This window comes from Tinamus guttatus, unplaced genomic scaffold (genome assembly GCF_059628265.1).
Source record: "Tinamus guttatus ecotype Peru unplaced genomic scaffold, ASM5962826v1 Tinamus_guttatus_pri_ptg000510l, whole genome shotgun sequence".
In the NCBI taxonomy this organism is placed as follows: domain Eukaryota; kingdom Metazoa; phylum Chordata; class Aves; order Tinamiformes; family Tinamidae; genus Tinamus; species Tinamus guttatus.
Window position 1 is genome coordinate 1,526,822 of NW_028289044.1, and position 12,748 is coordinate 1,539,569.

At 42.7% G+C, this 12,748-nt stretch overlaps 1 protein-coding gene across 1 annotated transcript in view; it reads right to left on the reverse strand.

The window, feature by feature from the left end:
- VPS13B (vacuolar protein sorting 13 homolog B) overlaps positions 1-12,748 on the reverse strand; it is a 405,118-nt gene that overhangs the window by 11,112 nt on the left and 381,258 nt on the right. Inside the window, exons 54-57 of the mRNA XM_088533620.1 lie at positions 11,625-11,743; positions 9,594-10,417; positions 4,979-5,155; positions 3,954-4,124 (exon numbers count right to left, since the gene is read on the reverse strand). Coding sequence (XP_088389746.1) covers positions 3,954-4,124; positions 4,979-5,155; positions 9,594-10,417; positions 11,625-11,743 — 1,291 coding nt within the window. The remainder of the gene's footprint in view (positions 1-3,953; positions 4,125-4,978; positions 5,156-9,593; positions 10,418-11,624; positions 11,744-12,748) is intronic.

The following is a 12,748-nucleotide window of genomic DNA, read 5'->3' on the forward strand; positions in this document are numbered from 1 at the left end:
TACTGCTGTCCCTACCCTTTCCCTTCATGTCCCCCGTCCGTTCGCTTTGTTTCTTTACAGAACAGTTCCCCAGTTTGTTCTCCCTCCTCACCATAGGCTTTCAATTTTATATGCATGTCCACATATGTACACACGCATTATGTATGTATAAAGAAAACCCCAATAAAATTAAACACCAAAGCAACAAAACAAAAACATATTCTTCTGTTACTGGACCAAAGACGTTCCAGCAACACCATAACATCTGCTAAGCATCAGCTGGGGTGCGCTCCAGTTAATATATGTTGCTGAGTATTCATAAAAAGATACTTTGATAACTACAAAATTGGGATAGTTCAGAGTATGTCACGGTATTACTTCAAGAAGAATCTGATTAGCGCAGGCAACTGGTTCCTGCTCAGAAAGCCCCGCAGTGCTGGTGGACGTGGCAAAGGCTCTGCTTGCAGGAGTCGGCAACGCTCAGCTCACACAAACCAAGAAATATTCAGGAAAAAAATGCCCCCACGTGAAGCTGTCCGTGTTTTGCCATGAAGTTGGAAGGTAACAAAACTGAAACCATTTTGTTCCCTTTTCTTTGTTTCCTGTCGCCCGGCTGCATTGCCGAAAGTCTTCTATGCTCTGAAAATATGGATGGCAGTCACCACGTGGCAAACGGCTCATGAAAATATAGTTAAAATAAAAAAAAAATTAAGTGTGCATTAATAAATTTGTAGGATTAGTGTGTGAAGCCGCGAGATCACCAGGGCTAATGAGACTGTCTCTTACTATCTCGTGCACAGACAGCCTAATGTAAAGTGGCCCTGATTAAGTGACAGCTACAAAACAACAAAAATAACAACAAGAATCCTTAATAATATAAATGTGAGCTTTCAAAATTTAGATTTTACGATGTCTAACACCCCAATTACACTGTCAGCCACTATTACTATCAATTCGTTTCACTGAGGGCAGCAAAGCAGTTAACTAGTGTGCACAGCCCTGCAGACGTTGTGCTTTCTTCGTCAATGCTCAGTTTCCTGAAGGAAGCTACTTTGCTTCCTTATTTTCCATTAGAGCAGCAGTTGAAAATAAAGTCCATCGTTTCAATATTCTCTTTTATGCTGTATAAATTATTGTTTTAAGCTTGACCCTGTCATGCAAAATGCAGAGGATAACTCCTTGGCAGAGAGTGCCTATCATCTAAATATTTTAAGTACAATTTCACTACTTTTTTTTTATCTAATTGCTTGAAAGAAAAACACACCTATCAAGAGCTTTTGCTTCTTCTCAAGTGCAAATGTTACTAGAAAGACCCAGAAGTCTCCCCCAAACCAGGGAAGAAGAAAACAGCCAGCCAAAGATAACAATCAAATCAAACAACACCCTGACAGTGCCTGAGTCATTTAAAACTAGACAGGACAAAGCACTTAAGAATGTACCACAAGGAACAACTTGCACTGAGAAGGAGACAAGAGTACACGATTTTGGCCCCGATTCAGCAAAGCTCTTAAGCACAGGCTTAAGTGCTTTGCTGAATTGGGGCCACCGAGAGCCCGATTTTCAGAAAAATCAGAAGTGAAACTGTTTTTTTCTATGTAAATAGCACAACGTATTGGGGATTTGAGTCCTCGTACACGCCTGTGCCTAGGCATGACATCTGCACTGCACTGCTTTCAGCCACTTGCACGATTGGGATGGATTTTATAAACATGACAGTACTTTGACTACTTGTGCTGTTCAGCTCTTTACAGTTTTCAGTCCTGCAGTTGCAAAATCATAGAAATTGTGGCTCTGAAGGGGTGCACTATCTGCATTCTTGTACTTATCTGAACTCTTCATGCTTGCAAAGGAAAATAACATAGCTGCTCCGTTTTGTTTCATTATGTATGAAGAACCTGGAGGTATTTTTAGCATAAGCATTTTCGTGTTTACTCTGAATGTGCTGGTGAAAGAAAGCAGCACAGTGGTACCTCTCTTCAATGCCAACTGTTTTTTGGGGATAAGCCACAATATTCATTAAACCATATGGTCAGGAGAGAAACGGCTTTCTGACGTGATTGCAAAAATTGCAACGCAGGTCTATTCATAGCTCAGATCTCAACACAAATTTCATGAATGCCGCTGTGTATACAGAGAAAACATTCTTTTAAAAATCAAGTTTAAATAAATATTTATGCGCGATACAACTTTACTGAAATATTTCTGATTCCTTGCTTAATGACAGGTCCTCTACTTGTCAATCCCAGTTACACAGTAACCTTAGGTATTTGTTTGGATGGTTAACTGTCTCTGCCACTAGGAATAGAGGTATTTAGCACTGAGGAATCTCTAAATAAAAACAGCAGGAGAAAGAACGAGACCCTTAATGCCTAGTTTACCGAGAAGTTCTGCTTAACGCTAATACAAGTTTAATGTTTCTTCTAACATGAATTTCTTGGGACATCGTGCACACAGAATTATATTTTTTATTTTTCTAAGCTCAGAAACCTTCCCACAAGGAAAGCCTCATGCGTACGAACACAGTAACACAACATGCATTTGTGAATGTGTATCCTAATTCCTGTTTTTCCTGAAGAGCCGAATTGCTGCAGCCAAAGATACCAAGTTTTGCTCGTCAGCTCGGGCTGCAGCAGCTGATGCTTTCAGCCCTGTGGGCTCTGGTGCGTCGGTCAAGGGGAGAGCCACGACGTTATCTTGCTGCCTTATTAGTAACGGAGCCAAGCTCCCCGAAGCCTTTCACCAGCACACACACACACCAGGCTGACACGCTGCTTCTAAAAGTATAATCTTTCATCCAGCTACTCAACCTGACTGCCCTTAGCCCAATAAAACAAGAAGGAAAAATAAAACCTTCTCTGAGCTGCCTTTGATTTGCAACCCCAGTAAGGGTTTACTATTGGGATAGTAGCTACTAATATATGAAATTGCTCCTTTATGCACATTTCTCTCAGGACACTCGCTTGCCAGTTTACAGGCATTATCAAATGACAGTGCTTCACATCATCTAATGTTATTGCTTAAAATAATTTCCAGTAACTTAACCCAAACTTGTAACATTTTTACCACTTCCTCTTTGGGGCTTTCAGGGTTGCGGTTGCAAATTTAGGAGTTGTGTACACTACTGAAGATTAGGAAAGAGGGCAAATCCTTTCAAACTTCAGCTCTTCTAACCTTTTGCACTGGACTGCTTTTGGTCACTTTGATCTCTAAGGGATTCATACTCTTTAATACGTCCTAAGGAACTCTGCCAAACAATACAACTCTGCATTCCTTTGCAGTGGGACAAATAGAAGCAACCTAGAAAATCCCGCTCCTTACTGCAAAACTTCTTTCAGAGATTCTCTGGTGAGGGTCAGTTTTCAAACGTTTAAGTGCTATTTTGAAAGGGCCAGAGAAGTAGTCACCTCTGACCACGGCACTTGGCTGCTTCGTGAATACAGTCGCCCTGAATCAGGTTGATCTGGGTGTTTCTGTAAAATCGAAATTCTTCCTCAAAGCTTACTTTTTTTTTGCAGTAAGTTCACGTGATTTTCAAAGATGACCAAGAACCCCCAATATCTACATTGCAGAAGAAAAACAGTCAGTTTTGGAAGACATTCCTAAAACTCATTGGAAAGTAGGCATCAGCATGATGACGTCTTTGTGCTGACTGGGTTACAAGTCACCCTGCCCTGGACAGAATTATTCTTTTCTTCTGAGCTATACATCTTATACCAGGGAAAACATTTCACAGAGACAAAAGAGTGCAAATCTGATCATTTCTGCAATTATTTTATCAGAAAAAAATATTAAAAAGTCACTATACACCTGGATAAACAGAAACAGCATCACATATGCATACTGTGTGCCTATTTCAAAAGAAAACAAACAAACAAACAAACAGATGCCGCAATTACAACTCGCAAGCAGAAAAGGCTGATGAGCAGATCACAAAACAGCAGTACCACCCAACTAGATATTTAAGAGCACATTACCTAGCAGGCTAATGCCTAAGCGGGACAGCCCCTGCCGGAGTCCTTCTCCCAGGTTCTCGGGCAGCTGCCTTCTCCATTCCTCTTGCCTGTTGTAGTGCTCCTCATCCAGTGACAGCCTATCCATATTTCGAGCAAGGCTCGTTGCCAGATTGGTAATTGACGTCAGTGTACCTAAAGACATGGAGATATACATTTGGGTCCGGATCAGAATGCTTTAATTTAAACCACAAAGATGTTCGGTGCCTCATTGGAAAACTGTGCTTACGAGCACAACAGTTTCAAGGCAGTTGAAAGGCTGCCCATGTGCAACATTCTCGAGCGTTTGTGAAGCATCAGCGAGTGCTTCTGTGCTCCACGTCACGCCTTTTACATTAGCCCTCACCAGGTCTGCCTGGCCAAGAGGGAAAACCCAGCTCATCCTTCCCTGGTTCCCACATTTCTGCCCCTCTAAGCTAGCTGCAATGGGGGGACGGAGAGGTGAACGGGTATTTACTGAGTGAGCCCCCAAGGAAGGCTCCCGAGTGAATCCCGACGGGAGCCGCGGGAGCCACACGATGGCACTGTTTGAACAGGCTTCGCCATGCAAAAGCTTTAAATCCAGATCTGCCCTTCTGTCAAAACCTATCCCCGTACTTACAAAGTTATGACAACTGTATCTACTTTTGAAAAAGGAATAATAAATATGATGAGGCAACGCGGGGTAGGATTTCTGATGGCTAGCAGAAGTACAGAACACCTTTAATATTTCTGAAGTTATCGCATGAAATACTGGCTGAGCCAATCTCGCTTTCCCAACGGGAGGTTTAAAACTCTGAAGTTTCTGAGACATTCTTGCACGCTGCAGTTAAGCAGTGATCTGTTTAATACATAAGATGTTATATATGGGCTTTGTTACCCTCCCAGCATTTCCCTGCAACCTAGCAAGCCAAGCAGAGCTGCAGGCAATATTGTTTGAAACTTTAACACATCCTTTAACAGCGCACGACAACAAAGCAGGAGTCGGAGTAACAAAGTGAAGGCTCTACCTTTGGAAATGTGCTTTACAAATGACGTTGTTCCTCTGGAAACTCCACTGACAAACGCTCCTGGGCCTCTGGTCAGCCCTTCATATGGGAGCCTAAAGAAATCCGCTATGCCATTCCCTATGCTTCTCACCAGGCTGGCCGGGCTTCCGAGGATTTCCAGAGATCCAACAACCCAGCCTGTGCAGAGAAAGGAGACAAATGTTACGGCTGCAAAAACTGCAGAAGCAGCAGTTGTGAAAAGGTTATTCCTTAATTCGCTTTTTCACACTAGAATTCATCACATTATGAACTTCCTTTGAGCAAAACACGGGAAATAACTCATCCACTATGAATTCAGAGATGGCAATCTTTCATACTTCGTAAATCAAAGAAATCCTTTTGGCAAACTCACAAATAGCTTTAGAATGACTTCCTTCCAGGAGCTTCCCGTATTTCTGCTAAAAGTGTGTTAGGGAGATGGATGCTGGATCCTCACAACTAAGGAGAACTAGCCCCGAAAGTTTAGTCTGCTCCATGGGTTTTACATACTGGAAGGCAACGCTGTGATTTCACATCCCCGAGTGATAGAGCCGTGACAGCAGGTTTACACTGAGACAACGTGCTGCTTTACGGGAGTGTGGAGGTCAATTGCTTGATGGAGTGTTAGGAAAGGGGATGCAGATTTCTGACAAGTGCTTAAGAAGTTATTTTAAATCCACCCCAACCCTTCTAAGCTGATCATTTTCTTTCGCAGTGCAGCGAAAGCCAGGCAAATGTCTTTTTCTCAGTGCAGTTGTGTAAACAGCAATGACATCTACATGCTGATTAGGTTACTCATAGGGGAGTATTCCTTGTGCATATCCCAGGAGAGGCATCTGTGGATCTGGTTTCCTATATAAATGCAGGGTTGCCAGCAGCTTGCTGGATGGCCAAGTGCAATCTGCTGTAAGTCTTGCTGGAAAGCCGGTTGCAGGTCCTGCCCTCCTCAGGCTGGTTGGCCGCAGATTTTTTTAGGGAAATGGGGCTGCAAAACCGTTTTTTCGGCCATGCAGAGAGAATGATTCGGAAATGCAGTAAAAATTAAACAGGAACCGTTTGGTCACTGAGACTCAAGACGGTGAATTTCAAGCAGGGCTGCCAGGAGGACACGAGGCACGACAGGGACGGAGGGCTGCAGGACGGGCCGTTTTGCCTCCTGCTCTCCTGCTGCGAGCCCTTGGTTTGCGTTGCCCTCCTCATTCCCATCTCGTCACCGCAAACTCCTGCTAGCCAGATGCTTTTCTTGTTTTCTAGTAACCCCTCCCAGTCACTCCCGTGGAAGGCTGAATCATGAAACTGAACAGAAGAGAAAATGTTACTCATATGAAATGAATTAATCTCATACTATCATTCTAAGCTCCCGGAAAATCTATTATTCTTGTCGAATCTGTCCCACATTTCAGCCCTGGCAGGTTGCGAGCTACAGTACATGCAGTATAAAAAGTGGGAATCGCGGCGGACATGAGGGAGAGGGTGGGATGGGGCCTGAGAACAAAACCCAAGCACTGCTGGCAGCTCGGCGAGCACACGGATCCGCACACGGATCCGCACACGGATCCGCACACGGACGCTCCGGCCCCGCGGCCGGAGAGGTGTGTCCCGCTGGCCCGGCGCCCCTGCGGGACCCAGGGGAGGCCAGCGCCCCGGGCCGGGCCTGCTGCTCCCTCGCTGCAGTATTTTTAACAAATTACACTTGCCACTGTGTGAAGTGATGAAAAGCTGCAGGGGCCGGGAGGCGTGCACAGAGGGAAGAGATGCTATTTCTGCTCTTCCTGATCAATAATGCTGCAATCATGGCTTGCAACCTGCAACATTTCCATATTTTTTTAATGCTCTTGGAGTTCCTGAAGTAGTTGCTTCTTTCTTCAAGAAACCATGGTCAAAGTGAGGGCCTTGAAGCTGAGGAACATGGGATGGTGGCGCCTGAGAAGTCACCAGCACCAGCAGGGGTGGCCGGGGGCCTCTGCGAGGGGTGGGAAAGGGCTGCACGTTGTGAGGGGTTGGAAAGGGCTGCATCTCGTGAGGGGCTGGACAGGGCTGCCCATCAGGAGGGGATGCAAAGGGCTGCACGTTGTGAGGGGTTGGAAAGGGCTGCACATCAGGAGGAGATGGAAAGGGCTGCCCGTTGTGAGGGGTTAACGTGTTGTGGCACTGAAGCTCCTTCCCACTGAGAACATCGTTTGCCCGGCCCAAGATGGAAAGTGTGGGAGTAGGTCTGGAATAGGAAAAAGATGACACAGGAGCCGTCCTTCAGTTCAGCAGCTCTGGGCTACATTTGACTTTGCCTTGCTGTAATATCATGTCAGAGGAACTTTTCCCTTTGGTATGCTTATCTACTAATACAAAAGAATTATGACTGTATTAGCAAAGTACCACTGTACTTTCTTTACAGGCAACTATAGGTGTTAGATCTGGCTAATATCAATAATGTTTTAAATAGAATTTTATGAACTTTTGAATAGAAACCCACTTAATTGGAAAAGGATGGGAGATTTCCATGGCAAGTTGGGCTGATCAGTGCACTGGAGCAGAGCTCTCCTGCCCCATTCATTGCTCAGCAGACAGGGAATCCAGCCACTTTGCTGGGGTATGTGGGGAGGCTCGAGACAAACCAATTCGGGAGGTTTTGGGGTAAATCCTGCCCTTTTCCACAGCGCAGCAATGGCTTGCACACAGCTAGGGAGCAAAACTGCATGAGAGCTTGCAGTGAGTGCAAGGCCTCAAGGAATGGGAACACCATTTGTGAAAATGCTACGTGATCTATGCACGGGACAGGAGCAAGCAGAAGAGGGGCAAAAGACCCTCATCTTGCAGCAGATTAACATGGTTTACATACAGGACAGTGACCTCTCCCACAACACCCCATCCAAGAAGTGCAGCTCTCCTGACTGGCCTGTGCAATGGGGAAGTTTTGAGGTTTTGCAGACCATGCAAAGCTTTCTGCATGAGATTTTCCTCCTCCTTAACTTTGTTGACAGTCAGCCTTTTGACAAGTGTCACAAACGCTTCAAAATGAAGCAGGTTCAGTGTTTGCTTGGGCAGACAAAATTACACAGAAGTCACCATTTGAATCACAGAAATTCTTTTCAAAAACACACTTTAGTTCTATTGCTATGACTGAGATTTAATTAATAGCTGAATATATGCTTATGTGCTTTCCTGAAAAGCATGTTCCTCTGCAGCAAACATAATTTCTGAATATTTAAATCTTCTTGGTTTCAGCTTTGTCAGGAGCCCAGAGCAAGTGCTGGCCGGCTGGCTGCTGCGCTCTGCAAGAGCAGTGCAGGAGGGAAAAACAGCATCAGGCTCAGGAGCCTAAAACCAGCATATGTGCTTCACCTGGGATGCTGCAGATGAAAGCCAATATAACCCCAATTTCCTGCTGCAGTCTATCACCACTCACATCACCTCTCCCATCCAGTTGTGGGGAGGTAAATTCACACTGTGGACCACAATTGGCCACAGTTTCCCTCTTAATTAGCAAGAAACTGGATCTCCCCTTTTGTACTATGGGATTTGACTGTAAAACAAATCCGATCAAGTAATAAAAAGAAAAACCTGCAATTTTTGCAGCCACCTTACATGTGAAAATAATGAATCGGCCTACAGCATTATGGTGCACAAGTGTGTATACAGTTGCCATAATCAGGTATACACAGTGTGAAAAAACGGATCAGGATCTGACTGTATTTATAAATACCTGGAATGCATGTGTACAATTCTCCTAACTGTGCACAGAAATCAAGTCACAGCTATGTATGCAGCACAAACGAAATGTTGGATTTCAGCAAATCTGACCATCAGTACATAGGAAAATAAATCCAGTGCTGCAATATGGAGTGCATTACTTGCATGTGATCACGGAGGAGCTTTCTCCTCCCTCAGGTACAAATTCCTTTGCACATCAAGATACAGCAGAGACCATTTTTAAAAATTATTTATAAGTTAATATTTATGGGAAACAGAATGTACCTGCTGGCCTAACAGACTAATTGCTCACTATTGATCCTATTTGGGAAAAAGTTAGAAGCCGCAAACTTTGTAGGTCTTGGATCAAAGGACAACAAACATCTGGGTGCCAGTTTAGCATGAAGGCTCTATGAAGAAAGACAGATTCCTAATCATAAACTGCAGCCAAAAGGAGTTTTAACAACAAAACAACATTCAGGGCTATAATTTACTTCTGAATGCAGAGCAACATGCTGAATAATTTGATTAAGTGTAGTTTTGGGGAGCTTATGTGAGGAATGCGGGTTGATTTGGACTAGTGCTATAATCTAAAATGACAAAAACTAAGCCAGCTAGAATCTACAGCTAGAAATTTTTATGCTTTGTTCAGGGTTTAGAAAAGTCTTCAGGCGGCTGGTTAATGTTTACCACAACTTTACAAATCTTCACTGGCGTCTGCTCTGCCATTTTATTTCCCCTCTGTTATATGGCAGGACATGAAATGTGTCTCAGAATATCATATCATTATCAGAAAGTGTCTGAGGAGAACAGAAATCTCACGGCTGATGTCTAGATTATGCAGTTTGAGAAAAAATTACTAAATCCTGGTACCTAATAAAAATGTTACACGTTAAGAAAATGTACTGACCTGCTCGGAAAAGGGCTCCAGCAGCATAATGCATGGCCAAGGCATGGACGAGTTGTCTGGCAGTGGTGAAGATGGGTCCTCGCTCAAACACGGAGAAGGACAGAGGGGTGTGATCTGAGGCTATATACAGTTTTAAAGAAGCATGAATACTGACGAGGAGATTAACAGGTTGTATTGTTAATTTGCTTAATTTCACTGGCTTGACTAAAGCTCTTGCATGTTCTCTCACTTGTTTGGGCAGTATAAGTGTAATATCTGTAGTGTTTGTGGACTGACAAATGGCTTTGTTTTGTGGAAGATACGTATCAAACAAAGTCTTAATGTAGTAAACAAAGGTGTCTTCCACATATAGCCTAGCTGGTTTGAGCTCAAAGCTGAGGTCATTAATGTGAAACATGAATTTCTCTTCCTTGGACAAAGCAATGTAGATTTTTATAAAGCAGTTTTCCTTATAGTTTTCCAAATCCTTGTTAGACACAATGAGGTTGCTCACTCTAGACCACTGCACGGTCTCATTTTTCTCTCCTTGGCAAAGCAGGACTTCAAAATGGAAATTGGATTTGTTGTACAGCTGGTTGTCCAGTTGCAGGTCTTCACAATACATTTGGAGACTGTAAAGTTGTGGGAGGCCTTCCCAGGCGTCTCGTGGGAGCTCCTGTGCCAGGGGTCTCAGGTCGCTGGCTCCTGGGGCCAGGTGGAGGAAGACGTTGTCTGCCGTGAGGCGCAGGAGTTCAGATGACACTTTGTGATTTGTGATATCATCAAACACAGCAAGACTTAGCTGATTGATGAACAATTTCAATAAAAGGGTCTGCTCTTGGTTTCTAGGGAGGAGGAAAGGAGACTGTTACTTTACCCATTCTGGGTTCACCTGGCATCTTGTTTTCTCAAAAAGCTAGCAAGAGACATGTTCACTTTAATACTTGGGAAACTCCATGTGTAAATAATGGGAATTGGCAGGCTAAATCACCACAGCAAGTATGTACCACCCAGGAGGTCCTCTCAGAAATGGAATACTGCAGATCTGTGTCAGCTTTCTCCTTCTCCCTTATCAACAAGATAGCTTGGACAGGAACTTCTCCATATACACACTAATTCCCTATTATATTTGAAACATAGCAGGATATTAGAGCAAGCAACAAATAAAATTTCCTGATAATTCAAGTGCAGCTTCAGCTGTTTTAGTATTTTCTTGGAGCCACTACTGAAGGTTACTATTACGGATAATTCATTGCACATTATGGAAGCAAAATGCCCTCCAACTAAACCACCACTGCATTTTTATAATGATGGTATTGAGCCCCCCCCTCCACCTCCAGTGTTAACTGCTCTTGGCCAAGTTTAACTAGCAAGTGGGCTATTATATACTGCTGATGACCAATTTCTCAGGGATTAATACTTAATTATAGCTCAAATAAAAACAGTACAACACACATTCCACTCTAATTGTAACACCACTGCTGCAGGCCAGACATTGTGTGCATTAAAAATAGGTAGTGTTACAATCACACTCGAACGGAGCAGAGCGCCCGGCCGTGGGGAACTACAGATGTGGCTTAAGAGTCTCCTAAGGAAGAATGGTGCAAAAATAATCAAGTATACGGTTAATTACTGAGTGTAAGACTGTTTCTACAGCACTTGTACATCAAGCTTCCTACCAGTTTTCATGGGAGCATTTATGAGTAAGGATGGCAGGATGTGCAGAAATACATTTTACACTTATGAATATACTTAGAATTAATTAGGATGGAAAACATGTTTTTTCAGTGAAGACTTGGGACTTCTCATTGTATCAAACATATAGTGAAGTGACCCTGAAGTGACATGATTTTTGATGATAGTTTTTTTTTTTCTGTTCTTTACAATAAACATTTGAGATGCACAAAACGAAACATGTGGCCTAAAGAGATGTCACAGAGCATGGAGCAGTATGAAGCTAAACAACAGTTAACCCAATGTTTATAAGTCAGCTCACATTTATTCAGTGCAATTTGGCAATTCTTTTAATGATCTTTTATGTGCTTCACATACCTGTTGAGGTTGATCTCAATGGGTCCTGCTTTTCCTTCTGGGGCCAAAGTTATTATTATTGTTCCACACTGATGGGCAATGTCCACATAAACATAGCCAAAGCCAGTTAAGAACACAATCTAGTGGAGAAAGTAAGAAACAGATGGAATGCTACTGAAATTACTCTTTTTTAATCTGTTACAATTTGAATTAATCCTATTAATGCCTTCCGGTTGGGATCTTTTTACTCAAATCATAATATTAGCAAAAGGAGAAAAAGGTTTCAGTTCTTCAGAAAATACTAGCTCTGGTATTTTAAGTATTTCGGCTGTAGAGCAGGATGAAATTTGCCCTTCATTCTTTAACTATATAACTAAATACATTTTAATAAGCAAATTCTCCTCCAGGATTGAGCAATATCTTCTGGCGGAAAAGGTTAGATAAGAAAATAATAAATAGAAAAAAATATTTTCTGAGATTGAACTAAAGAGAAATGGACATTTCTGTAGATGTGCAAAATCCCACTTTCTCCTCTGCAAAAAAAAAAGAAAAAAAGAGAGAAGAGAGAGAGAGATAGAGAGAAAGAAAGAAAGGAAGAGAGAAAGAAAGAAAGAGAGAAAGAAAGGGAAGAAGGGAAGAAGGGAGGGAGAAAGAAAGCTTCTGTTGCTCAGCCCTAGCTCAGAGATGCTTAGATCAATGGCTGATAGCATGACAGGAAACATGACAATAAAATAGAATATACATTTTAGTTAAACAAAGGATATACAGGTTTTGGACCTTAACCATGCAAAATTTCCACAGAAGTTTTGTTTTCTTCTACCGCATAAGAGATTGAGGCTGCATTTGGGTTTGGAAAAATTGGAGTAATTCTTGTTATCTTGATGACAACAGGACAATCTGGCTTTGTTTCCTTCAAGTCTAACCATCGGCAGAATAGTTTACTAGACTCCAAGGACAGAAACTGTCATTTAAAAGAATACAAACTAAGAGAGTAATGCCAAGATATTGGGCTAGCACAGGTGAAATGAACAGTTGTTTTTCTTGGTCCCTCCTGTTAACAAGTCACCAGAAGGAAAAGTAGTTGGGAATCTAGCTATGCTATTTATAATAACATTGTACAAATAATTACTATTAGTTCAACACTT